This window comes from Neodiprion pinetum, chromosome 1, assembly GCF_021155775.2.
Source record: "Neodiprion pinetum isolate iyNeoPine1 chromosome 1, iyNeoPine1.2, whole genome shotgun sequence".
NCBI lineage: Eukaryota > Metazoa > Arthropoda > Insecta > Hymenoptera > Diprionidae > Neodiprion > Neodiprion pinetum.
Window position 1 is genome coordinate 7,333,276 of NC_060232.1, and position 27,274 is coordinate 7,360,549.

General features: G+C 40.8%; 4 protein-coding genes and 1 pseudogene across 6 annotated transcripts in view; 4 read left to right on the forward strand and 1 right to left on the reverse strand.

Moving 5' to 3' along the window:
* The window catches only part of dlg1 (discs large 1), a 390,478-nt gene that overhangs the window by 336,409 nt on the left and 26,795 nt on the right, over nt 1-27,274 (reverse strand). The gene's annotated exons all lie outside the window — the stretch shown is intronic.
* LOC124214180 (facilitated trehalose transporter Tret1-like) lies at nt 2,909-5,490 on the forward strand. The gene is made up of 2 exons (XM_046616327.1): nt 2,909-3,034; nt 3,977-5,490. The coding sequence occupies exons 1-2, from the start codon at nt 2,962-2,964 to the stop codon at nt 5,287-5,289; spliced, it is 1,386 nt and encodes a 461-aa protein (XP_046472283.1). The 5' UTR covers nt 2,909-2,961; the 3' UTR covers nt 5,290-5,490.
* On the forward strand, nt 5,568-7,524 carry LOC124214204 (facilitated trehalose transporter Tret1-like). Its single transcript, XM_046616377.2, has 2 exons — nt 5,568-6,006; nt 6,093-7,524. The coding sequence occupies exons 1-2, from the start codon at nt 5,937-5,939 to the stop codon at nt 7,403-7,405; spliced, it is 1,383 nt and encodes a 460-aa protein (XP_046472333.1). The 5' UTR covers nt 5,568-5,936; the 3' UTR covers nt 7,406-7,524.
* Nucleotides 7,842-9,483, forward strand: LOC124218038 (facilitated trehalose transporter Tret1-like; annotated as a pseudogene).
* LOC124214196 (facilitated trehalose transporter Tret1-like) lies at nt 10,348-13,454 on the forward strand. The gene is made up of 2 exons (XM_046616365.2): nt 10,348-10,700; nt 10,788-13,454. Exons 1-2 carry the CDS (start codon nt 10,631-10,633, stop codon nt 12,098-12,100), a joined length of 1,383 nt encoding a protein of 460 aa, XP_046472321.1. The 5' UTR covers nt 10,348-10,630; the 3' UTR covers nt 12,101-13,454.

Below are 27,274 nucleotides of genomic sequence, written 5' to 3' on the forward strand. Positions count from 1 at the left end.
GTAAATTTAAGAAATGAACAAAAGTTGATTACAGCTCATGTGAATCTTGATGAAGAATGAGGTTCGTATTTACAATAAACAAGGTTCTTTCAATGTTACTAGATAACAAGTTTATTGACTGATGAACATGCAACGATAAGTTTAACTCAATTGAATTATCTGACGATTAACTTCATAATCTCAACTACTCCTCAATACAGCATATTTGAAGTTTGTTGAAAAATTACTTGAGGGATCAGTGCAAAAACTTATACGCAATTAAACTTGTACATCATCTATTCCCACATATATCATGTCGATTGTAAATGTCTGAACGTCTTTGATAAGGATCCACGGAAACCGGCGCTCATTATTTTGAAAAATTATTTTGTAAGATTTGAACCGATCTTGAAACCGTCAGCGTTTTGGTCGTTCCAAATTCACATAGAAAGCCCGGTATGTTATCTTTGTCGGGTGAAGATTTCTAATTTCCTAATATGAAAACCTAAAAAATAACCTAATCTTGCGATGATAAAGCCAATCTAAACTCAGCACTCACAACGAACGAAGTCATTAGGATGAATTTCTTTACGTAGATTACATTTGCCCAGAAAGACACTGGTATTGGTTAATAGATGCATCAATTGCCTTTCATTATGACATATTGCAACACCGCCATTTGATCGACAATGAGTGATGCATTTTATAAAACTGTTGACAAACATTATTAATCAGTAATTCACATGAGATAAAGTGAATAAACCACATAAAAATACAAACGATTGTATGCTTCGGAACAGAGCTACGATTTAGTGAAGTGCTATTAAATCTTGACCACAGTTAATAAATAATCCAGCACGTCGATTCATTTTTCACAAATTAGTGTTGCAGCCTCAGATAATCCCACGATGTCAAATCAAACCCTGCGATACGATCTAGTTCAACCGAATACTGAGATAAGATGCTGTTCTACTTAGTGGACAAAATCACGTACATCCAGAAACAAAATTCGAAACTTTAATATCCCCCCGCAGAAGAACACCGCGATAACCGTCATCCTGCTTTACATACACGTTGATGCAATTGAATGAGTAGACTGCGTATTATTTTACTAAGAAATTATTCCTACCAAGGGCGGTTTGACTGTTATTGCACCAGCGACAATGGTCACAGTAGACGGTGCAGTTGGGGTTTGCAGTGGACTGGGAATGGTTTATTTGACTACTAAATGTGGCGGAAAAAAATTGCTCACCGCTTCCAGCGCCGGAGTTGCTGAGTCGTTGGTCATATTAAGTGCGAACTTTATCTTTTCAAGTGGCGGATTGGATCCTAGTCAACTTCGGTTGATGCTCATATATCATGCGTGGTTATTTACGAGATGTTCGTTTACGTTGAACGTCTCCCCAAGGTTGGGTATTATTTACCTGCGTTAACTTCTACTCAGAAATAACACCGAGATGGTTCTGGATAAAATAAACGAGGATCAGACTTTCAAAACGTTCACGCTTCTTTCGCATTACGTAGACACCCGGAAGACACACGCAAAATTTGAGGCAGCTTTGCACGCTCGTAGAAATAGATAGATCGTAGATCGCTAGCAACAAAGCAGTTACCTGACAATACCACTACAAACGTGATGAAAGGGATCCGTCGATTAATTGAGGGGTTACATCTACTTAGAATTTTTGAAAAACTCGATTCGTTCAAAATTGAGGGAGTTACGGTCGTTTTTACAGTTAGGTTCCGCATGCCGCGCGACTTAGGAATAACGGAGCAGGTCCTTTATATAAAAAGAGGACCGTTATTTAAAACACACAGCTGCTCTATTCGATTGAATATCGAATCATAAATTTTATAACACTTTTCTCGACGATTGCGACGTTCGTGGAGTGTAAAGACTGTGGTGGTGCAGTTAAATTTCGAACGAGCGCAACGCGTGGACTAGGTTTTAAGATTTATCGTGTGTGACAAGTGCAACGATCGCGTAATTCCATCGTGTTCGTACGCTGGCCACACGTATGAAATAAACAGAAGGTTTATATTTGTAATGGGAATAAGCTGCGGCCGAAATTATCACGCGTGAGGGACGGAAGAAGATGAATGATATCGCGAAGACAACATCAAATTGCAATTTTAGAGGCTGCTACGTCTGCAGAAGGATTGCTGTATGAACCGGGCATCGATGATTCAGTTTAGAGGTAATAAATTACACTTTACCTATGTATACACCCGACTTTAAACTAACGCGTTTTTCTCGAAACGACTTTTTCAGAATCGGTGACAACGATATCACAAAAATGAGTGGACCGTTTTATTTGAAATTTTGCATAGATTTTTTTTATATCAAAAGGCAGTCCTTAATCGAAGGATTTTTTTTCCTATGCATACTTTTTTTTATATCAAGGAAAATGAAGTGATTTTTTCACCGAAATTTAGACTTTCACTTTCGATCGGCGACCATTTTTTCTAAAAGTAACGTTGTATCAAATCCTTCGATTAGGGACTAGATAATGCGATACAAAAACTAAATTTATTTGGTTTTTTGATTTCAGGTGATTGGTTGGGAAGTTACAGTGGTCACCGCGGAAAGCCCTTTTTGAATAGTGGTCCGAGGGATACATTATATCGTTTACATTTACGAATTTTTTCCAATAAAAAAATTATAAAACATAATCAAAGACATACCCTTTATTGTGGAAAAAAAAGTTCGAAACCTGCAACCATTATGCCAAAAAAAAATCATAAAAACGCGCCATTTTTTCGGTCGCCAACTAGGTGTAATCCCTTAAACAAGCATTTGAATAAGAGGGGGCTCTGAATTTTCCGAATATTCACTGTTTATCTAAAATCTTATCAGTACTACAGATGTATGCAAATATTATCCAACATCTACACATTATCACATGATCTGGAGAAGGTGGAGGTACTCGAGTATATATATTCGGTAGCACGCGAAAATTAGCGAGTAAAAAACCCGTGAGTATGATTGAAACGTGCATAAAAGAACGTCCGCACAAGAGAGTTTTGTGGTTACAATGGATTGGAGGCCTAGGAGGTTAGTGATTATTAACGAGCTAAGTTCGTCGAATTGCTAATGGCCGGTTCATCTCAAATCACTGAGAAGCTTGGGGGGGAAATTCAAATCTTAATATAACTATATAACAATCTTTGGTAAATTGAAGAACGCTTTTTTAAGCGGATGCAACACTGCACCGATCCGGTAGTTTAAAAAATAGTTGACAAGGTACTCGATTTTTTGCGACACATTATTTTTTAATTGAAACCATGAAAAGTTAAAAACGTCGAGAAAATCACATTTAAAGAAGTTGAAGGTCTTATTTTTCTTGTGATTTGTGCACAGAATTTTCGTTTATAAAATATCTTCCGATATAAAGAAAAAAAAACCGGAAGATTCATCTGATCACATTTGTCGGATTAGATGCATTTTCAAAGACACCTATGTCGATTTGCTAATTTTTTTTTGCAACCCCAAGTTCGTGCGATATGATCATTTAAAAAAAAAAAGGTTCCGAGATACGCGAACCTTGTATAAATTTTTTGGAAGTGGCTGATCGGGATGGAAAGGGGGTGTAGTATCCTCTCGAAATTGCTATTACTCTTGTACTGATCGATGCATGCAAATTTATTTTTAAAAACATGCATATTTATGTCAATTTTTTGACAGCTACAAGATTAGGCAGGTTCTTCTCAAGTCCATCGATTGGTTGAAAAGTACTAGCACGTTTAGAAAAAAGTGCACTTGTGCGATCTTCAAAACCTGCGAGTTTTCCCAAAGGAAATGGTGATGACTATGAAAAGAGACAAAAATTTTATGCACAAAAATCTAAAGAAAAACAGCTATTTACAACTGACCAGGGACTACTGTATATTTCATCAAATGATTTGAATTTCTCCCCGCTATCATGTTGATCGATTTCAGGTGACCCCAGTCTGATACCTCACAGCGTACTGATGGTTATCGTTTGTCTAATTACAGCTTTGCTGCTGCTCTTCATCTCTGGATTGATGATAGGATGGACGTCGCCTTATATTGCCAAGCTTACAACCCCTGATTCAACATTACATATTACCCCAGCCGAGGCTTCCTGGGTGGCTTCGTTAATGAACTTTGGCCGACTGACGGGAGCAGTGCCTGGCGCAGCCAGCGTTTATTATTTCGGAGGCAAACAGACGCTGTTTTTCATCACCATCCCTATGATCGTCGGCTGGATCTCCATCATAATGGCAAATTCCGTAGTTTGGCTGTACATAGCAAGATTCGTCAGTGGGCTGAGCATGGGAATGAGCTACAGTAGTTTTCCACTCTATCTTGGAGAGATCGCCAGCCCCAAGATTAGAGGATCATTGGTGACATTGGCAAGCTGTGGTGCGCCGGTGGGAATGCTTTGCGGGAACATAATTGGTGCCTACGTTGACATGCCAGTCTTCGCCTACATAAGCCTTGTACCAACCGTCGTCGCCATACTCCTCTTTTTGTGGCTTCCGGAGTCGCCGCATCACCTACTCCGAACAAACCAAATCGGGAAAGCCGAGGAGGCGATCGCAAGATACAACCCGGGAATCAATATCCACGTTGAGGTGAAATCCATTCAGAACTTTCTCACTGCGTCGAACTCCCAAACGTTCCGAAGTAAACTGCGAGAATTCAATATTCCCCAAAACCGGAAGGCTGGGCTCATTATCATCGGGCTTTACTTGTTCATGCAGTTGAGTGGACTCAATAGCGTATTGTTTTACTTAGAAACTATTCTGACGAATGGCAGATTGACCTTTATACCACCGGCCACGATGGTCATGGTAGGCAGTGGAGCTGCAATTTCTGGTGCTGTAGGGGCAATTTATTTGGCTGCCAAATGTAAACGAAAAACGTTGCTCATCGTTTCCTGTGTTGGAACTGTCATCTCGTTAGTTCTTATGGGAACACATTTCGCCCTTTTAAACGGTGGAACTGATTCTGCTGAACTACAGTGGCTGATAACATCGTCCGTCCTTATATACGAAGTTTCTGTTCACGTTGGACTATGTCCTGTTCCTAGTATAGTACTCAGTGAATTATTTGCTCCGAATATAAAGAGCATGGCAGCTTGTATAGCCAGTGTTTCAGTTGGACTCTTCGCCTTTCTTTCCTCCAAAACTTATCAACCCCTGGTGGACATGATGGGTGAGGCTTACGTATTCTGGATACACGCATCGTTCATTGTAATTGAAATAATATTTGTCTGGGTATGTTTGCTGGAAACGAAGGGGAAATCTCTTCAAGAGATACAAGATGCATTGCATAAACGGTAAATATACAGCGACTGACCCAACAATGTACAATTATTACCTAAATTCTGATGTAAATACTTTGAACGTAAAGGCCATGATTTATATGAAAATAAAAAATCTTATACAAAAAATAAAAAATAACCATGGTGGTGGTAACGATTCTGTAATTCTTCGTCCCAGATGTCTCTAATATCAGTTTCTATCTCAATAAAACTAACGGAACCTATCCAACTGTGCCTAATTCAATTATAGGAAGTACAACTAAGAAAACATCCTGCCTGATCCAGGTAAAATATTGGCAGTAATCGTTTTTAAGTCAGGGAGAAATTAACTATTAACCTTTCAGCAAACGCAGTCATACGCCAGCAATATGTGGTCACGAAGGAGGGACAAAGAGAAGTCTGATTGCAAAACTATCAACATGGATTGAGCAAATATCAAAAATTCATGTAGAACATGAAAAAGAACAACTAGAGTCTTGAGTGTACATTGAAATGCGGATGAATTCTAAGATTGGAAGGTCGAAGATATTACTTATCTGCAATCTTATCACAACTGCAAATATATGCAAATATTTTGTGAGAGCTATCGTTTGACGTAGTATCACAAATTTCAACAACCCGCAAAGTTCGGTCTCCTGTCAAAACCATCAGCGTAACGACAGCAGAATGACCTCGAAGCAACCTGGTGAATCGCAAAGTGACCTGTTGTGGTTACAATGGACTGGAAGTGCGGGAGGTTAGTGAAAGGCAGTAAGCCAAATTTACTCAAATTGTAAATATCAAATTGCAACGTAGTAACGAGTACCGTTTACTTGCTAACAGCTATGATAATGCTCTTCGTGTGCGGCATGATGGGCGGATGGACGTCGCCGTATCTAGCCAAGCTAACTTCTCAAGATTCACCACTTCCAATTACCTCTGACGAAGCTTCCTGGGTAGCGTCACTGCTGAACTTCGGGCGACTAATAGGCGCGGTTCCCGGAGCAGTGAGCGTGCATTATTTCGGAAGCAAAAGAACGCTATTTCTCAATGGCTTTTCGTTAATCGTCGGCTGTATTTGCACTATCGTGGCTGATTCCGTGATCTGGCTGTACGTGGCAAGATTGATTAGCGGACTGTGCCTAGGGATGTCCTACAGCAGCTTTCCACTATATCTCGGAGAAATTTCAAGTCCCGCGACTCGAGGAGCTTTGGTGACTTTGGCGAGCACCGGTTTGTCGGTGGGAGTCCTTGCCGGTAACGTGGTTGGTGCCTACGTTTCAATGACAGTCTTTGCCTACATAACTCTTGTGCCAACCACGGTTTTCATGCTCCTTTTCCTGTGGATGCCCGAGTCTCCTCACTACTTTATTCGTTTGGATAAAATAGAAGAGGCCAGAAAGTCAATAGCGAGGTACCATCCCGGAGTAAACGTTGAGGTTGAGTTGAAGTCCCTCCAAGATTTCATCCATGCGATTCAATCCCGTACGTTCGCAGATAAACTTCGAGAATTCAATGTTCCCGCAAACCGAAAAGCCGGCATCATCGTCGTGCTGCTTTACGTGTTCATGCAGCTAAGTGGAGTTAACAGCGTCTTGTTTTACTTGGAAATCATCCTGACCAAAGGCAGATTGACCATCATTTCACCGGCTAAAATGGTCATAATAGGCGGTGCCACTGCTATTTTTGGTGGGTTAACGACTGTTTACCTGGCTGCCAAATGCGGACGAAAGACGCTGCTCATCGCTTCCTGTGTCGGTGTTGCCGTATCCTTGGTCATTTTAGGAACAGATTTTGCGCTTTTAAGCAACGGATTTGACTCTGCTCAACTTCAGTGGACGCTCGTATCATCTGTGATTATTTACCACGTCTTTGTCTATATGGGACTCTGCCCTGTTCCTAATATCGTTCTCAGTGAGTTATTTGCTCCAAATATAAAGAACATGGCAGCTTGCTTCGCCAGTATTTCAGTTGGACTCTTCGCCTTCATTTCCACCAAAGTATATCAACCCCTGGTGAATATTATGGGTGAAGCTTACGTATTTTGGATGCACGCCGCCTTTATGGTGATGGTTATTATATTCACGCTGACAGCTATGCCGGAAACAAAGGGTAAATCTCTTCAAGAGATCCAAGCTATTTTGCATAAGAAATAAACTTAATTGAACGAACCTATTACTATGCTGTGATTAAAGTGTCAGTGATCTGAATTCCTGTCCCTAATTTCTGTCATTTATCTTGCCTTGAATCAGGATGTTGCACTACGTTGCTGTGATTCGATCCGCCGTTAAAATTATTTTGTAAATAGATCAACTAGCATAGAAATTGAATCCTGTTGCAAATACTGCATATAAAACAGCGTACAAAATATTCTAATTCGCAATAGGTTAGGATGAATATAATTTTTCAACAACTGCTCGTATTTGTTTCATTAAAATAATTTGAAACTTTTTCTTATTAAAAATTCCCGTTACGCTGCGTTATTCAGAATGTATGCAATATTGCCTGACTCTATCGTACTAACTCTTTACGAGACAACTGCACTGACTTAATCCTCGAGAAAATATTAACAGTATGCTCCATCAGATAAGAATGGAGCAGAAGTTGCGAGTCGTCAATGTTTCGCAAACAAAAGTCACCGTTTTTACAGAGTGAAAGTTCCACAGAAAAATTATTATAAATACGGCGCGGCTGTTCCACAAGCAGACGATTAGATTCGGTTTTACGACTCGCTTATGATTCGTTTCTACAGAATCATTTCCCCGCTTATCAATAGTCTTATGAGCATGCCAAAATTAAATAAATAACACCTAGCAGTCGGGATATCAAGCAGTGTGGTCATATTGAAAGTCTCAGATACTTCGATCTCCTTGCAAAATCACCGACTGATAGGCAGTAGTGCGAAGTTGAAGGGCACTAGTGCGTTGCGGAAGGAGATACTGTGGCTACAATGGAATGGAGGACTGATAGGTTAGTAAAGACCAATTTATTCTCCCGGATTTTTGACGTTAGTAAAAACGCGTAAAAACGTAACTATTTTCTTGATCGCAGCCCTACTGCAACTTCTCGAGGCTGGCATGGCAGGAGGATGGTTGTCGCCATACCTGGCACAGCTTACAGCGTAAGATTCGCCACTCCCGATCACTTTGGGCGATGCTTCCTGGGTGGCGTCGTTGGTGAATCTTAGTCGTCTCGTGGGAGCGCTACTTGGAGCAATCAGCGCTGATTATTTCGGAAGTAAGAAGACACTAGTTTTTAATGGATTTCCTTTGGCGATCGGCTGGATCTTGAGTATCGTGGCAGATTCCGTGGTTTGGTTGTACGTATCGAGGTTCGTCACCGGCATTGGTATCGGAATGACGTTCAGCAGCTATCCCCTCTACCTTGGAGAAGTTTCTAATCCAGAAATCCGAGGTGCTTTGGTGGTTTTCGCTACTAACGGAGTATCTATAAGAACGCGCATCGGAAATATACTTGGCACCTATGTTTCGCTGGCAGTATTCGGCTACATAAGTCTCGTGCCAACCGTCGCTTCTACGCTCCTGTTCTTGTGGATGCCCGAATCGCCCTACCACCTCATCCGTAAGGACAAAATAGAAGAGGCTGGAAAGTCAATAGCGAGATACCACCCTGGATCAAACGTCAAGGCTGAAGTGAAGTCTCTTAAGGATTTTATCAAGACGACCCAGTCCAACACATTCGTTGATAAACTTCGAGAGTTCAATATACCCGTAAACCGAAAAGCTGGGATCATCATCTTTCTGCTGTACTTCTTTATGCAATTCAGCGGCTTGAATTCTCTCATATTCTACATGGAAATCATTCTGAGTGATGGTGGTTTGACTGTGATTCCACCAGCCACGCTGGAATCCTAGCCGGATGTTTAGCAATCTACATGGCTGACAAATGCGGGTGAAAATTGCTGTGGATCGTTTCCAGTGCCGGAGTCGCGGTATCTATGATTGCCCTCGGGGTGCACTTTAGTCTCTTTTACAACGGTGTTAATCCTGCTGGATTGCAGTGGCTTCTAATAGTCTGTATGCTCATATACGAGGTGTTCGTGTTTCTTGGGCTCTGCCCGATGCCCAGCACAGTTCTAAGCGAGTTATTTGGTCCAAATATAAAGAGCCTGGCAGCCTGTTTAGGCAGTATGTCAGCCGGGCTTTTTTCATTTCTGTCCACAAAAACATATCAATCTTTAGTGGACCTCACGAACGAGGCTTGGGTTTTTTAGTTATACGGGGGCACTTCATTAATTTCATTAATATTTGGTCTGGTAGTATTGCCGGAAACGAAAGGCAAATCTCTCCAAGAAATTCAAATCATTTTACACAAAAAATAAAACGCTGAATTATCTCGCACACGCAAGGATTGATTACAGCGTAAATATAGCGGTTCTGTTGAATAGTGGCTGAGATAATCAAATGACCTAACTGTACAATATAGAATCTAGTCAAAATACGTTGATTAAAAAATGGCTCTACTTGATCAAGCATAGACTAATCATTCTTTTTACAAACAGTATTAAATTCAAGTTTTCTCGCTCCCCACACAACTTTTTAGAAATATATAGCACTTAGCCAGAACGCTGTCTTGTACGAAGAACGATAAGAAATATTTCTAATATTTCCAGTCATAAAACACTCTCGAGCTCAACTCGTATCAGTTAGAAACACGTATTCGCTAACAAGCTGGAACTTGCTTAAAGAAAATCTCATGCACACTACTAAAAAAACAAACGTCCATTTATTGCGTCTACAGAAAAATATGACTCTGACGGATTCCGTGGTAGAATTTTCCAGTAAGTAGAAAGCATCCGGTGCACTTGGACAACTACAATTTATTACTCTTCTCAAAACTTCTTCATATTCCGGGAAACAGACTGAAATGTTACCCGATTTGGTTATAGAATTGAACCTTTTCATATAATAGAATCATAAAAATAAATATCCTTTTAGCTACAACCTAATTTTACATTAAACCCAATTTAGAGTTTTTAAATCGAAAGCGAATTTTGTTTTACAAAATCTGCAAAATTTTACAGTATGCAATGTTATTTCATGGATTAAAATCGATATCAGAAAGTGGTACGAAGAGCTTAGCGCGGTTCAAGGTCACCGGCAAAATGCAATACGCTCGAGATACGTAAAGGTTATCAAATGTATTCTGAAGTGATTGGGACACATATATAAGATTATACATCCATTTATAGCTTTATAAATCGTCATAATTTTAATCATGGCTTATCAGGAATCTTATCAGAATAAATTTAATAGACAAATATGTAGTAACGAGCACTGTACTCCTCGACCAGTATCACGAAGTTGGACGCAGGATGAAGTTCGGATCTCTTATCAGAGTCGCGAGTTGAGAGTAAGAGCATGACAGCGAAGCGTGACAGCGTCTCGAGCGAGGGCATACTATGGCTGCAGTACATCGGAAGCTTGGGAGGTTAGTGAAAAGAAGAAAGCTGTGATCAGCTTGCAAGTTTCCTCACAAATAATCCTGCAATAACATTTGACACTTGGTCATCTACAGCCGCATTACTGCTTTTCATGACCGGTATGTCGGGAGGATGGACATCGCCATTTATAGCCAAGCTGACAGCGGAGAACTCGTCGCTTCCGATCACCTTGGATGAAGCTTCGTGGGTAGCGTCGATGCTGAACCTGGGACGAGTCGTAGGCGCGGTACCCGGACCAATAAGTGTTTATTACTTCGGGAGTAAAAGGACTATGGTTTTCAATGGCATTCCTTGCGTTGTCGGCTGGGTTTCCATGATCATTGCACGATCCGTGGACTGGCTGTACGTGGGAAGATTCGTCATTGGCCTCAGTGTGGGGATGTGCTACAGCAGTTTTCCACTGTATCTTGGAGAAATATCGAGTCCGGCTATTCGAGGTGCGTTGGTAACCCTCGCGAGCATTGGACTGCCTGTGGGTGTGTTGACTGGAAACACGATCGGCGCCTACGTCTCGATGTCGGTGTTTGCCTGGATAAGTCTCGTCCCAAATATCATTTACATCGTTCTTTTTATCTGGCTTCCCGAGTCGCCGTATCATCTCGTTCGCACGAACAAGATAGAAGAGGCCAAAGTGTCGATAGCCAAGTACAACCCCGGGCTGGACGTCAACGTTGAGGTGAGGTCCATCCAAGATTTCATCAACGAATCCCAATCAGTCACGCTCGCTGACAAGTTTCGCGAGCTCAATATACCTGAGAACCGAAAGGCCGGAATCATCGTGACCCTGCTTTACTTCTTCATGCAATTCAGCGGAATGAGCAGCTTCATCTTCTATTTGGAGATCATCCTGACAAACGGTGGTTTGACCGTGATTCCACCGGCTACAATGGTCATAGTAGCCAGTTTGGCTGGAATTCTTGCCGGATTCGCGACAATTTATCTGGCCGATAAGTGTGGGCGAAGAACGCTACTGATAGTCTCGAGCGCTGGCACCGCAGCATCGATGATCGCCCTGGGAGTGCACTATGTTCTTTTGGACGCTAACTTCGACCCTGCCAGTCTGCAGTGGCTTTTGATACTCTCGGTTATTTTTTACGAGGTGTTTCTGTACATCGGACTCTGCCCTGTACCCAACACCGTTCTCAGCGAATTGTTTGCTCCGAACATAAAAAGCATGGTTGCATGTTTATCTGGGGTTTCACTCAGCCTGTTCTCGTTCGTGTCCAGCAAGACTTATCAATCGTTGTTGGAGATCACGAGCGAGGCTTGCGTCTTTTTTCTTTATGGGGCAGTGGCGATAACTTCACTGGTATTCGGCCTGACTGTTATGCCCGAAACGAAAGGCAAATCTCTTCAAGAGATACAAGATGCGTTGCATAAAAAATAATCGTATGTACGATGATTAACCTGATTACATTCAACTCAACTAGTCAATCAGCAGCGATTACGCAGAAAAAAACCGGTGAGCCATTGTTTCTTCTTTTTCGTGAAGAAAAAGAAGTTTAGCTTGGTTACGTTGGGGCTAAACTTGAAAGCTTAGGATTTCTACCCCACAAGCTAAAGACAAAGATTAGCCAACCACGGCATCGTTAGCTAAAGACAAACGTTTCCGCTTCTGGAACCCTGCCATAATAGTGTCGGTAACCTGCGCTACACGGACAGGTAAGCGCGTTTTGCATACTGAAAGGAAGCGGAAAATGGTTAGCAGGGTTGCTAGACTTGTCGTGAAACATTCGTTAAGCTCAATGAATTTTTCTGAATTAACGGCACAAAGCTCAAACTGTTTTTAGATGTGACGCATTATTTTGTGCGAGTTGCAGAATTCAGATGGGGTTCTGTTCAGACAATTGCATTGTTATCAGATCCACAGCAATATGATATATATGCACTTCGTGGATCTTGTCTTACATATCGTTACTTATTGTTAGATCTAGACAAGTACCTTATACCGATAGTTATGATAGTATAATAATGTAATCTCTCTAGTATTAGAGAAACGATATTTCATTACCCGTACTAGACAAAAATTAATCACTCATCAAAATAAAACCTGAATTAATTACTTGAATTGAGGTCGGTATGATTTAATTCTTCCGAGATCGACCAGTAAATAATCTGAAAGAAACCAACAGCATCTAACCAACTAGTCCTGAAGGATTCCTCGAAGTTTTGATCTCTCTTACGATGCAGAACAATCAGGAAATTCGACGTGCCAAATTATTGGTGCGGACTGGCGAGAACCAGTCTTAATATCGAGTTGATTGAATTGGTGAAATTGCGAGGCGGGAAGTAAATGGAAAAAGTCATTCGGTAAAAGTCGATAATTCAATTTGTGAAATTTTCACAGGTGAGGCATTCGCTTTTAATACGTTCCGAAGTTAGCGCCGCGTGGACCAGCTCTTCGAACAATTTACCGTAAAAGAAAAATACATATGGGGCATTCCACGTCAAATCGACCTTGACCTCTTCGATTTGTTTTGAGTTTTATATGTATTACCGAATTTTTAAGAATTGTTAACGATTTTTCGCAAAAGATTTTTATTCTTGAAAAATTTTTCCAATAATTCATTACTTCGGAAGAATCTGGAAAAATTCTAAAGAAACCGATGTCATGTGTAAAAATGCTTGAGCAACCGTTCAGAAATAACTGACTCTCCCTTCTGTCAAAAAATAATTTTCTACTCGACAAAATAGAAAGGAAACACCTGCCGACTTTAGATCAGTGTGCAAAAATTTTTATATGTAAGACACGATTGTTCAGAATTATTTCAGATTTTTAAATTGCATTTGAAAGTCACCCAATTTCTTGCTTAACGTATCCTCACCCCGTGCATTAATCTCGATGGTGCTTTTTAGTCCCAGCAACAAACAGCTCTTTTGATTGAAAGAAGTATAACACTTGAGAATAAAGACCAACTTAGTAATTCATGAACTGAACAATATCTTTCCTTCGAATTGGAAATACGGGCCGGTAGTACGGTACCCGACAGCTACCCTGAACATCGAACTTAAAATTAATCAACCTCTGACCTTAATCATCCTCACCATCGCGTTGATTACTTAAAACGAATTCTGTCGTTCTTATTGTTAGCTGTGTTCCCGGTCACTCGAGAGCTCGAAGCGATCGACCGAGAGAAGAAAACTTATTGGTACGAGGCCAAGAGCATACCTACTTCATTTTTCCCTCCGCTCTCTCTTTCTCCCAGTGTCTGCAGCATCCCTCGCCTCGTTTCTCAGTGACGCGAGATTTGACCTAAATTTCCAAGGAGACGACTCTTGCAGTCTGCAAGGAGAACCGGTCGATTTCCAGTCAAACACCACCGACTACTGCCCTTCATTTTTTCCTCAAACTTTACCCGACAACCCCTTTTTCGGTTTCCGGAGGGCTCGTTCATCATTGTTTGTCACTATTCACTCACTTGGCAGGCGTTCTTTTCTATTCGCTACCCCTGAGCAAACCCCCTCTACTATCTGCTATCCCTTTACCTATACGAAGCCTGCGAACCCGTGAGGAAAGAAAGTATCGAAAGATTGTAAAGGCTGCATTCGCGTTTCCGATACAGCCAGTCAGCCCTCCTCATCCATCATTCGAGCAGACGAATCCTGGCCAAACAGGACCGAAATACATATTGGTGAATTTAACATGCCTTCCTGCATACCTTATTCAAAAGGACGAGCGGGATTTCGTCAAAAGATGAACAACTCTTAACTTAATTCACGTTTTAGTCAAATGAACACTGTGTAGATATGAATGTGATGAATTTTATACACTCGACTATATTTGTTAACGTGGTGAAATATGATTTTTGCGAAGGATGGAAACTGTCGAATCGGTGAAACCTTGATCGGAACTTCTGCCCCGTGACTCCGAGCAAGGCATTCAATATAACTTGAGCAATAGAGACTCGACAAGAACTTGAAAAAATATGCGAGTCGAGGATGAATATTTACATAAGAGAAACGAGTCGCGAGAAGTTACCGGGAAAGAGAGAACAACAATCCGAAGGGAAGGGAGATGGAAATATTGTGTCGAAAAGGGATGGAAGTGCTGCGAGAGAGGAAGAGAAAGAGTGAGAGACGGCGAGAGAATTCATTTATTCATATCCCCGGAGAACGAACATAAACAAGTAGGTATATAAGGCACATATATGTATAGGAGAGAAGTGAAAGAACTAGGACGAGCGTGGTAAGAGACAAGGAATAGAGGAAATGAAAAAATGAATGAAAAATTTAAATGAGAAGTGAAAAATCTATGGCACAAAAATTCGGTAGCGAAATTTACTCGAATATTCATCACGAGTTTTTCAACGGACACTTTTCTCATCACGGGAACATTCGATTCGATCTCAAAGTATTCACGGTACAGAAATTAAGACAGGGAGTCGAATTGAAGTAATAAAAATTGCGTTGATCAGAATTATTCCGGGGTTTTATTGATCAGCTGCAAAAGATTTAAAATTCTTCCAAAAGTTTAGATATTCGGCTTTGAGATTATCGATTGCAACAGTTCTTATGTACGAGATTTTTAAGCAGGGCTGAACGGAAGACGAAGACGTTACGGAAAACGCGGTATATAAAGATCGCGCGGGATGAAGAAAACGGAAAATCAAGCTTTGGAAGAAATCGCTGCAGAGGATCGGTCGGAAATTTTGCCAATGATATACGTAGAGTCTTATTCCCCGTTTTTAAAACGGATCATCCGGCGGAAATCATTTGTATAATATATTTCCGCGCTTACTCTGCAGCAATAATGCATTTTGAGGATCTTTGATTAAATTTTAATAGCAAGCCAAATCGGCAAATCGGCATCGCGCGTTGATCAAGAGAATTAGCGAAATCCAATTACAGGACACGAACGCTCGAATCACGATTAAATAAACGCTGACCGACGATGACTATTGACGGAGACAAGTGGAATGGAGAATCATCGAGCCATCAAATTTACGCAATACCATTTCAATTAAAATCTTCTCCGCGCAATCATCGCAACTAATCGTTCGATCGAGGGATGTAGTCTTCGGTACATAATAAAAATAAGATATGAAACAAAGTGAAAATACAGGGGATCCGAATTGGGGAAGGAAAAATTTCCCCCGCTACACTATGAATAATATCTCGTTTCAAAAAGATGCCAGGATAACGGACGGCCCGGATAAGTGCCTACATCACCCGGACGTTTGAACCAACAATTTTGTAACCCCTCGCCGTTTGAAGAGTGAACAACAAAGTCGGTTTCCCTGGAAAAAGCGTCCCCCTAATAAAATCGCATCGTGCGATAAAATGCTTTGAATAAACTTATGGTTTTCTTTTGTGTATTTTTCTTCCATCCCTTTTTTCTCTTCTTCCGCTTTGTTTTCTTTCAAGTTTATCAAAAATTTAACAGACCTCGATACGCGTACCGTGACGGTGAATACCTGACGACTGTATCTCTTTGCACAGAGCTGCTCGATGACTTTGATAAAATTTATATGCAGCTTAGTCGATGTCGAATGTCGCACAGAATCAAATTTCGTGTGTTCTCAATCTTTTCTTTATCGCGGATCACGTTATAAGTTTCACTATTATTTTTTTCTTTAGTGAGTTTCAAAAATGGTTGTCTAAACTCGGGATATTTTTTCAAACCCCTCAAGCATAAAGTATACACCGTGAATGATTTGGGTTTATTTTCTTTTTCTCGTTTGGAAATTGATTTCATATTCCGAACCCTACACGAGCCGTATGAATGTATAAATTTCAAACGTGAACGTGAACAATTTATCAAATTTGACTAGAGTGTTCTCAACCTATGCTACAGACACAAATTGAATGGTAAAAGTATGGAGAAACTGGATACAAAAATGAAAAGAAAAACACCGAGATAAATAACGAAAATTGAATTCCAATCAGCAGGTTTGAATCGTAACGAGGTTTCAGACGTCTGCCTTTCCTGATTCAATATAATTTCCATCTCTATCATAACGAATGTTCCAACGTGACGCAACGACGATACGAAAAGTTTGAATTCAGCACAGGAATTGAGTGTCTATGAGGGGAAACGCGAGACTGCAAGGATAAGTTGGCGAAGAACGAGTGGAGTTAAAAGGTGAAGGGGTCGGGCTGAAGAACGCCTGAACCTCCTCTGTTTCCAGTCGAGTGGTGTTTTACACTCGACGGCGCAACTCCTCTTATCCCCTTATCCCAAACGGGGTAAGAGTCCCAGGCTTTCCGCAATTACCACTGAGTAATTCGATCTTTAAACATTTACATCCATCCATACCTACAAAGAGCTCGTTCTCCGCTCTATTGTCATCGTTTTTTTATTGTGTCACTACACGTGTCGAAATTATTTTCGGTTAGGTCGGAATATTAAGATTCGCGTGTGTTAGGGTGGGTGAAATTTCACGTAAATGCCAAGTAACGCGTATCGATGGCATTTCAATAGTTTTCTCGAGATGTGGTAAAACTAGATTTATAGACCTTCGCCAGTACTTCCCGATTTATACAGAAAATTGAAAGATATTCTTTCGCCTCGGAACCTCCTTGACGAATGGTTGTAGAAAAAAATTGAACTTTTCACACTTGAACACAATTTTCATTTTCACCCTATTCTAGTGGAATTCGACCAATTTTTATCAAGATACCAACAAGATTTTCTTACTGAAGTATATACGAGATCTTTGTAAAAGTCAAGAAGTGATGCGACAAGGTCAAACTTTGAATGAACCGTCTTTTCGACACTTTCACCGAATTTTTCGGGCTTTACTGCAAGAACAGGGTTATTTTCACCTTCAATTAATAATTGTATTTCATAATTCGTGAGCAAGGCTAGAAAAACCTGCAGACAGAAGCTGAGATTTCAAAATTGTTTAACGCGAAATCATTTTATTAAGTTGAACCATTTTTTACCACTATCTAAATGAAATGACTAAATTTTCCTAAAATAGAACACATATCAATTATCACTTATCCTCAAACTTTTATATTTGTTCGAGTTTTGCGCAATAAACAGTCGCGTCACTTGACGCTCGATGCGATGCCCAGATGAATTGGTTGACTTAGGGTAATTAACGAAGAATTACAAACGCAGACGTTCCTTATCTAATGATCAAACACGTTAGACCGACAGCCGGCGCTTCAAATGTAAACACCACACACTGAGAAAACACCATTATCTCTCATTTCTTTGAGCTTCAGAGTCGCAAATATAAATTCTCTTAATGAAAAAGAACCTTCAAATATTCGATATATCATGTTAAAGTGTTATTCTCGATATTTAGCCCGAGTGTTTTTCGATCTTGCCACACGCCAAATAAATATAAATAATAAATCCAACCCAAGTTCAACAGAGCAACGGCATTGTTTCACGATAAACAATTTAAACCTCCCGACATACGTCGATGCTTATAAAGAGATAGAGAGAATGAAAACGGTTAATTATTCAACCGATTTATTGAAGAATTCAGCGAAATTCAATGATACACTTCCTGGTAAAATCTACCAGCGACTTCAAGTCTGCGGTCACGTTTGACGCATAATCGAAGAACCGATTACGCGTCTTGACGTCATTCGTGGACAAAGTGGATTCCGTACAAGTGCGGCGATCCGAAGTATAACCGTAGAGGAATCGACGATAAAATCGATTCTACGATTTTACCTCAAATCGGTGAAATTCATTTTTGTACAAAGAAATTGAAGAAATTGAACGAATGATAAAAGATGCGATATTTTCACAAATATAACGACACGGGTAAAGTTTGAGTGATGCGCCGATGCCTTTGCACGAAGAGTGGCTAAAATAAGTGTGAAAATATCGGAAACCTTACCTCGTATCGGGGGTCAGACAGCCGCGCTCCTTTCTCAGAGTTTGACCGATCGGTTGGCAGCCGTCTGAACGCCAGATGTTCAAAGTAACTGGTTCGAGAAAAGTTGAAAAGTTTTGACGCTAGGATACACGGACTGTGAAGGATGCAGTTTTAATAGACCGTCGAATAGGTAAAAATTTAGCTGCGCCCTAAAACGAGAGCTTCTAAATCAGAACTGAAAATACAATACATCAGTTGCAAAAAAAGTTTGGTTACATTTTTTTTTTTTTTTTTTAAATTCAAATTTAGATTATTTCTTGTAGTTGAAAGTTCGATTTCCTTCAGATCATCGAGACTGCGGTTCGCAGAAATTATATGATACTGTTCTAAAAAAAAATCGCAAGAGAAATTAGTCGAAAAGGGATTGAATATTCATTAGGCAATAGGGGAATAAATGGAGGAGTAATTACGTCAGCGGCAGCGGCAGCGGCAGCAACGAGCACCGTGGATAGTGTAAAGTTTTAAAAGCACCCCTATGCGCTTCAAATGAATCAGACTGAAATATTTTTTATCAATTTATACATCGTCGACGGATAGGTAGGTATACAGAATACTGATGACTCGCGACAGCTGCCAGTGACAAAGCTAAATCGAATGATATTGCGTGGACGTAAAACTTGCCCGACGGTAAAAGAGGAATGAAAAAATAAAAAACACCGCGTTTTCATTTTTTATGTTCTGCAGAAATTCAAGGGGAAAGAGTGAAATAATAAATGTGCACTTTGCGGTGATGAACTGAACAAAAAACAGAAAAATAATTACAACACACAGTCGATAATCCCGAATCGAGATCCGTGAAAACGAGAGGTCCATGAAATTATGAGAATGAAGTTAGGAAAGCTATTGTAACGATGCATTTTTAAGAAAAAAACGGTACTTCACATTTTTAGGAATGTCTGGGATTTAGTAAACCATTACAAACAAAACGTACTTTAATTTTTAAAAACCAAATCCTTGAAAGTCGTTTTGCTGATTTGTTAGCCTGAGGTTTCGTTACGTTAACGTTACCAACTTCAGCCTGATACTAAATCATCGGGGTTCAAATCACAAATGAACAATGCGATTCTGCTGAACCATGATCCGAGAACTGGGAGCAGATAATTCTCTAACATTCGGGCCTCTATTCTCTCTCTCTAACTTTCGTTTTTTTTTTTGGTTTTCCTAAAGGTCACACCAAGGCATAAATACACGATCAATCAAACAGAAAATCAATCAATCTCTCACTCTAGCGAATAGTAAACTCGAGTATAAAGTTTCTGTCCAGCGACAAACTGAAGGTACGTAAAATACGAGCTGGTCATAACGCTTCCAACGTTTTTCACCATCGTAGGTAGCAGCGGATCAGGTGCTGAACCAGCAGCTTTTCTTTGCTATCTCGGTTCCTCTTTTCCTCTACGACTCACTTTGTCTCTATTTTTCTCTCTAGCTCGTTCTCGTCGCGGTTCGTTGTCACCCTTAAAGCGATTGGCAGCTCATAAATCTGCCCTCAAGTTTATACTCCAGATTTTTCTTTCTCCTTGAACGTGTCGAACGATCAACACCCCAGGTTTTCTCCAGCAAGCTGCCTTTTGTCGGGCTATTAAACACTGTCATACTTCACCTCTCTGCGAACGATGATGACACAATACCTTCAATGTCTTCCGATTCGTGAAAGGATATACCGAAGAGCTGCCCATTTTTCTCACCACGATTCACACCGTCTACCGACACATCCGAACTCTTCAACTCACGATCAACTGAATTTTCAATGCTTTCCAGTTATGATCGAAGATCGAAAAACTTCACTTTCGCAAGCACCTCGGGAATGACTCGATCGTTTTTCCGCAAAATCTAATCAGACCCAAGTTGCATGAAATCAAATCGATGGAATGCTCCAATTTCGACGAAAAGTCACAAGGTAAAATACTCTGTAAAATATGATCGGCCAATGGGACAGTTCGGATTTACAGTCGATAGAACTTGATCAAATTGAAATTAGATTCCAGGACTATTTCAAGAGTTTCTGGGACAATTAATTGAAAAATTCCAAGACCTTAATTTCGTTTTCTTATGAATTTTTCAGAGTAGGATAGGATGGTTAAGTGTTGTATAAAAAAAATTTATACAGCGGTTTGTACACAGAGTGGATTTCTAACGACTGCATGGACCATCTTCTAACATGTAACGCACTAATGGCCACGTATTATAAATGAAATGTCACAGCTTTCAATCGAAAATGTATCAAGTCAACTTTTCCAGGATAAATCAATATGTTCCAACTCATTTCCAGGACTACAGGAGAAATATTTGTTTTCCAAAATAATTCCAAGATTTGAGTTGTAAAAGCCCTGCAAATGACACCGTATTAAGCTGTATAAATTGACAGTCTTCAACTAAAAATAACGGATTCGGAATTATTTTTACATCAATGATTCATACCTTGTATTGTACACTACACGTATTATTTTCCCAACTACGCGTCATTTAACAAGCTTCGTAAAAATCAGTTCGACTCAAAGTGTCAGTGATCGAAAATTTGAGTATCGAAATATTGTTGGGGAACCATGGTCATTCGTCTTACCGTACTACGTATACCTAGCAAATTTTCATCCCTGCGTCTCAAGTTTCCTCTCGATGCAGCGAGAGGGAAAAGAAAATGGTAAAAGTGGCAGAGTTGATCTTTGACTGCACTCCGTCATCTCATGGCTGCACGGGTAGTGCGGTGGAAATTCACTATTACACGTTCTAGCGCAGACACCCTCGGGGGATTTTTGAAACGAGGGGCGGATGAACGGGACGGATAAACTGGACCGACACCCCATTCCTAGAGCGGATTTATGCTCCGAGCACCTGGCACATAGCAAGAGAACCTGAACATCGGGATCGCGTTGCACCCTCGAAAATTCCGAGCCGATGCGAAGCCTCGAAAACTTCCTGTTTATAACTGTCCAAATCTCGGCTGCTTCAGAGATAATTTTTGCGAATTGAAGATACAAGAAGATGAAAGCTGCAGTACCTACCGAACATTTTCGAACACGATCGAGGAGATCGTCGGGGGTGATTTCCGAGTTACGAATGACAAATGTATACTGGCTCGAGAATGTTGTGCCGACCCCGAAGTACATACGTGTTACAAATTTACTTCACATGTTACCGTCGGAGTCACATCAAAAGTTGTTCCGGCCAAACTTTTCCCGATTCAAATCCGCAAGGACCGCACACCGTCTCCGCAGACGTGGAGGAGTATTTCCAAGTAATGGATCAAAATTCATGTCGAAGAAACTTTCGACTCGACCCAATACATACGACACGTCGATGTGTCAATGTTTCGGTAATCCGTCCCGATCTCGTTGCATTAATAATTCAACGATCACCCGGCGGCTTTGCAGGCTCGTGTAATGTTGAAATACGATTATTTTCGAATACCAAAATCGTTCGAGATAAAATCTGTGAATTTTTGTCGGGTACCGAATCCTTCGGGCGGATCGGAGCAGGGCCGACAAAGCGCGTCTTTCACGAGTAATAAAACTCGTCGAGTTGGTTAGGCTCCTCGCAAGCTCGTACTTTCGGGGTTCGGTAGTGATATATAAGTAACTTGGACGTGTGTATAAGTCTCCCCCTGACTCGGCGTCAGGAAACACACGACTGCCATTATTCACAAACGATTTACCGCCGGAATAATCGCGCTCGGTAATTTATACGGATATATAATGTATGCGTACAGGTGTGCGCGATGTGCAAGCTCGCGGTTATCCGCCTAGAAGAAAACGACCCTGGGGATGTTCTCGTTATCGGAGTGACTGGTAGCGACGCGGAGAAGCGCGTGAATTAGTCCGCGCCCTTCGCCCTTCGCCCTTCTCTTCTACTCTTCGTTTAGTTTTACTCTCCCCTCGTAACGCGGCGGAAAACCGGCGCTGCACTGTCTTCGGAAATTCTGGTTAAACGAGGGTAAGACTCGCGGAGAAGGGTCGACCGGCCGTTGGCCGAAAGCCGAAACGAAACCTGCGGCGTTTTCCTACCCCATGTGTCACAATTCATCCTCGACCGTTTCCGCTCCGATGGATAAATTTCCGCATGAAAATAACCCCCCGGAGGAAGTTGTCGGTGTGGACACAGCCTTCACGCACGTTGGTGGTGCATGCCTTCCGTACGTGGAACAACATCTGAGAACGTCGCTCGGAGTAGGGTAGATAAATATTTGTTATAGTTACATTCGGTAGACGAACCCTCGGTTTGGAATCCTTTCGGTTATCGGGATCAAACGTTCCATCGAATTACGCTTGGGAAAATGCAAATATCGGCCAACCGATATTCCCGAACAAATAATAGACCTTGATCATCAAATCGGACCGAGGGTCTGATTTGAAAAATTCGGGTTTTCATATCAAGATTTGTAGACATCGCCATTTTTCGGTGAACTCAAGCTGTGAGAAAACAATTAGATAGCTTGTCTTTTTTTAACCATTCTTCGAACTTTCGCCACAAGTTTTTCAATTATTTTGCGAAGAGACTGTACGAATGTTGGATTTATAATGAGGGGAAAAAAAGAACCGTTTCGATCTGTCGGAGGCACGATTTGGGAAAAAGAGAATTACTCAATTCGGAGCTTTTACCCCTGCCCGGTTTTCACCCTCAACGTAGGGTCGATTCAAATCCAGTATTATTGTTTGACAATAATGCCGGAGTGAAGAGGGTCGGACGTGAATCAGTAAAACGATGATATACGAATAAGGTCGTGCGCGAATCGATTTAGGCATTGGTCCCGGTCGTCTCGTGCAACAATAGCAAAAGTTTGCGTTGAGCTTGCGCGATATTTCAATTTTCGTTTTTCCCGTATGTTAAAACGATGATTATCAACGTCGTTAATAAATAAATAAACAACCCGGGGGATATCGTGCAACACGCGTGACAATAAACGGCGTATAATGTGTAGCGAGTAAGTAGAAATATATTCAAAGATCATCGCGACCATGATTTAATCGAGACTATGTGCGGAAATTTCTTTTCAACGAAATTTCGATGCCGAATTGAATCACTCTCACCAATCAACACGCAAATGGGTTCACAGAGGTTGACGTGTGTACCATAAACGTGCCTCAACAGTTTTATCAATCAATCTGAACACGGAAGAAAAGAATTTGTTCGACACGTATGACCGTATTAAGAACGGTAAAAAGAACCTGTTAGGTATTGCAAAAAACTTTTGTACCTTTCAGAATTAATTTTTTTTCCCGCATCTTTCGTCTTATTTTCGCTGCATTATGATAAGCGATGTTTTCCAATTATCACAAGAATCTAACGATTGATATTTTTTCATCCTTCGGTTATCAATTCTGCGGAACGAAGCCCGCGGGTGGATGAAAAGAAAAAAAAAAAAAGAAAGCAAATATCAACAGAAATAACACACTCACAGAGTCGGAGGTGAAAAATTAATTGACGTAATCAGATAAACAACGAACGAAGAGAGGATAAGTTTGAAAAAAGAAAAAGGAAAAAAAAAAGAAAAAAAATGGAAGGGTGAGAAAAATTCGAGGCCCAAGCAATTGTACGCATGGATATATGAAATGTACATATTCGCACAGGCAACGTCGGCCCGTCTCTGCAATACAGACGCATATGTATTCATCCTCCGTAAGTTTGCGCAGGGCCTCGACAGTTTAACGGAATAACAACGCGTGGGTGGAAAAAAGCACTTGACTCCCCTCACAGGGAGGGGGCGAAGAAGTAGATAGGTCAGGCATGGCCCTCGACGTCACTCCCGTTTTTCGCGGTGGGGTAGGAGGGCGGCTGGGGGTGGGGGTTAGAAGTATGTACGACCTCTCTAGCCTCTAGATATTTCAATCCCTGCGCGAGTTAGGAGCGCTCACTTCGTAATCAATACATTCCGGAGTTCCCCGGCCCCGTTTTCGTCGGAACTCATAAACTCACCGACGACCAGCCTTATCTTAAGCCGCAAATCGTAAAAATTATACGTCATATTTCCAACTGTCAGATAAGAATTTTATTTAATTTCATTTTTGTCAAGGAGGATGAATGATATTTCTTAAATCTGAATTCTTCTTGGTAAACGAATTTTTCCGGTTCATAAATCCGAATTGTTTATGAAAGGACTAACTCAAGACGTACTGTAATTATTGCAATTCGAGCAGGTATGCACGTACCTACTCGCATATTCTTCGATAACTTGAATTAGCGAAGCGTAAATCGTGTCTAATTCTTCAGAAAAGTTAATTACCCATATAGTTTCAACAAGGTACATTACATATATATATATATATATTAGGTATAAGTTGATGAATTTGCGAGGCAAGAATCATTCATAATCTCGATACAAATTTGTAACTCCGTATTTCGTGAATAAAATTTTACCGCTCGTACCCAAAAGAAAGAAAAAACCTGACAGCTCAAACTAGATGAAACCTGCCGTGAATATCAGATGTAAGTTAGATGCGATTGCAGCGATCAGAGAAAGAGAGCGGGAAACAAACGGCGGCGGGCGCCTTTAGTAGCCATCGTTTTTGCCGGAATAGCTTGCTCTCGCTTTTGTCGGTGGCAATGATGAACCGAGAGCTTTCGGAAGGTAAATTTAATCTATCTCGGCTTAAAGCGCACGCGAGGTAGGCGTGTATGCACGCCTGCTTTCAACGACACGTCACAGTGTTAAACAGATACGACATGCGACAGTCTCGGCGCGGTGGTGTTACTGGCGGGAAAGCGAGAAAATGAGAAAACCGAATGAAAGCTAGGTTAGAAAATGAAAACAAAATTGATTATAGCGTTAAAATTAAATAACGATTCGGATAATTTTATGCGCGATTTCATCCACGATTTCTTTGTACGCACCTACGTATGTAATATGCATGATACATCGATTGAAATTGATTTACCTTTTTAAAATACATCAAAAGCTCTCGTTAATTTACTTTAAATTTTTACTTTTTTCTTCATACTGTTCCATTGTGAAGAAAAAGAAATTAAAATTCATGCTCCGAAATGGCTTTACCTATATACATATATATATACAACTATAACGGAGGTACCGTGAACGGAAAAAAAAAATGTTTTATTACTCGCGTGGAAATTGTGTTCGCGTATACCCAGAAATTGTATAAAATTATAATAACATACATATTATACAGGTGTTGTTTTATTTTTTTCTTTCTCGTATTACATTATTTTAACGAGTGTAATAATTCGACACCCCTGCGCTGCCAGGACGCGAAAATGTGAAAAAAAAAAAACGAATTTTCGTACACGTGTATTACATACATATGGGGCATTCCGTGACATCTCGATCAAGGTTCTACACCGATGTCTCAGGTTGGCTTTACAATCTTTTGCATGAAAGTACGTAACGAAAAACACAACCGCAATATTTTCCAAAATTTTTCCATTCGGCGTTTCTGAAGCACGATTTACAAAACTTGGAAAAAAAAACCCACTTTCTATAATCTGAAATAATTAGGAAAAATCTCATAAAGTACAACAAAACTTTTGACAGCTATTAAAACATGGAGATTTCATAACATCAAAGGACAAAATTCTGTAAAAAATTGCGCTTGCATTTTTCGTCGTGTACTTTCATAAAAAAAATTACAAAGCCAATCCGAGACATTGACGTAGAATATTGACCGAGATATCACGGAATGCCCCATATACGTATAGGTATGACTGGAAGAAGTATTCCTGTGTCGAATATACGTACAACGTACATACATCCGGCACATAGTTTTCTGCTCTACCTCAGTTTCGCGTACGTACATAGGTGTAGAGAAATAATACCGGTGAGAGGGCGAAACGGGTCGGAGGGTGAAATAAATAAATTCTTTCCGACGAGAGACGCACTTACCTGTACATACAATATAATGCGTATACCTGCAGACTCGCAGGACATATATGCACGCGAATAACTCTCGCGTGATCATGAATTGCAATAACTCTCAGCATTCTTCACAAGTGTGTATAATGTATCCTATGTATGTAGATGTGTACATAACGTAGGCACACATTTATATCCGTGCGATACGGCTGTAATACAGGTATTACATCGCGTACCTTTTGCTTTTACGTTTGTTCCTTCCCTTCCCTCACGTGCATACATCAACCTACTCTAATCTTGTGTTTATTTACAAGCATTTTCGTATTTCCAATTGTATTTTTGTTTTTTGCCTAAAAAAATGTGAAAAACAGAGATCGAATTACCTCGCGTTCAAGATTCCGTCTATGATTAATACGTACGCGCGTATAATGCATTTTTATTATCATGACATACGCCGCCTGCTACTCGTCGATTAATAATAATTTGCAATGAAAAGAAAAATCTTTGGAAACAAAACGATCACGCCAATCATCGTTACAATTACACCGATTAATCGTTATCCGTAAAAAGGAAATGCTGGTCCGATTTATCGGTATTATCCGCGGTTCACCCTGTCATTAGATGCAACGGGGGCGACACGAACACGCGCTACGCGAGCCTCGCGCAACTGGGACAACGGTGCAATGCCAAGGGGATGATTTACATGTGCCACCCGCACCCTTCTATCCGAACTGCCATTTCCCCGGCTCTATGGAACGGCGAGATATTCTCGATTTTGAGTGTATGACGCCGTGGGGATTCCATGGGGATGGGAATGGGGATGGAATGGGGAGGATGGAACGAACGCCGGTTGACCCTTGGCTAATAGAAGTGCTTTACGAGCCGAGCATTGTCATGCCGATGGTCGAGTGGCAGCGATCAG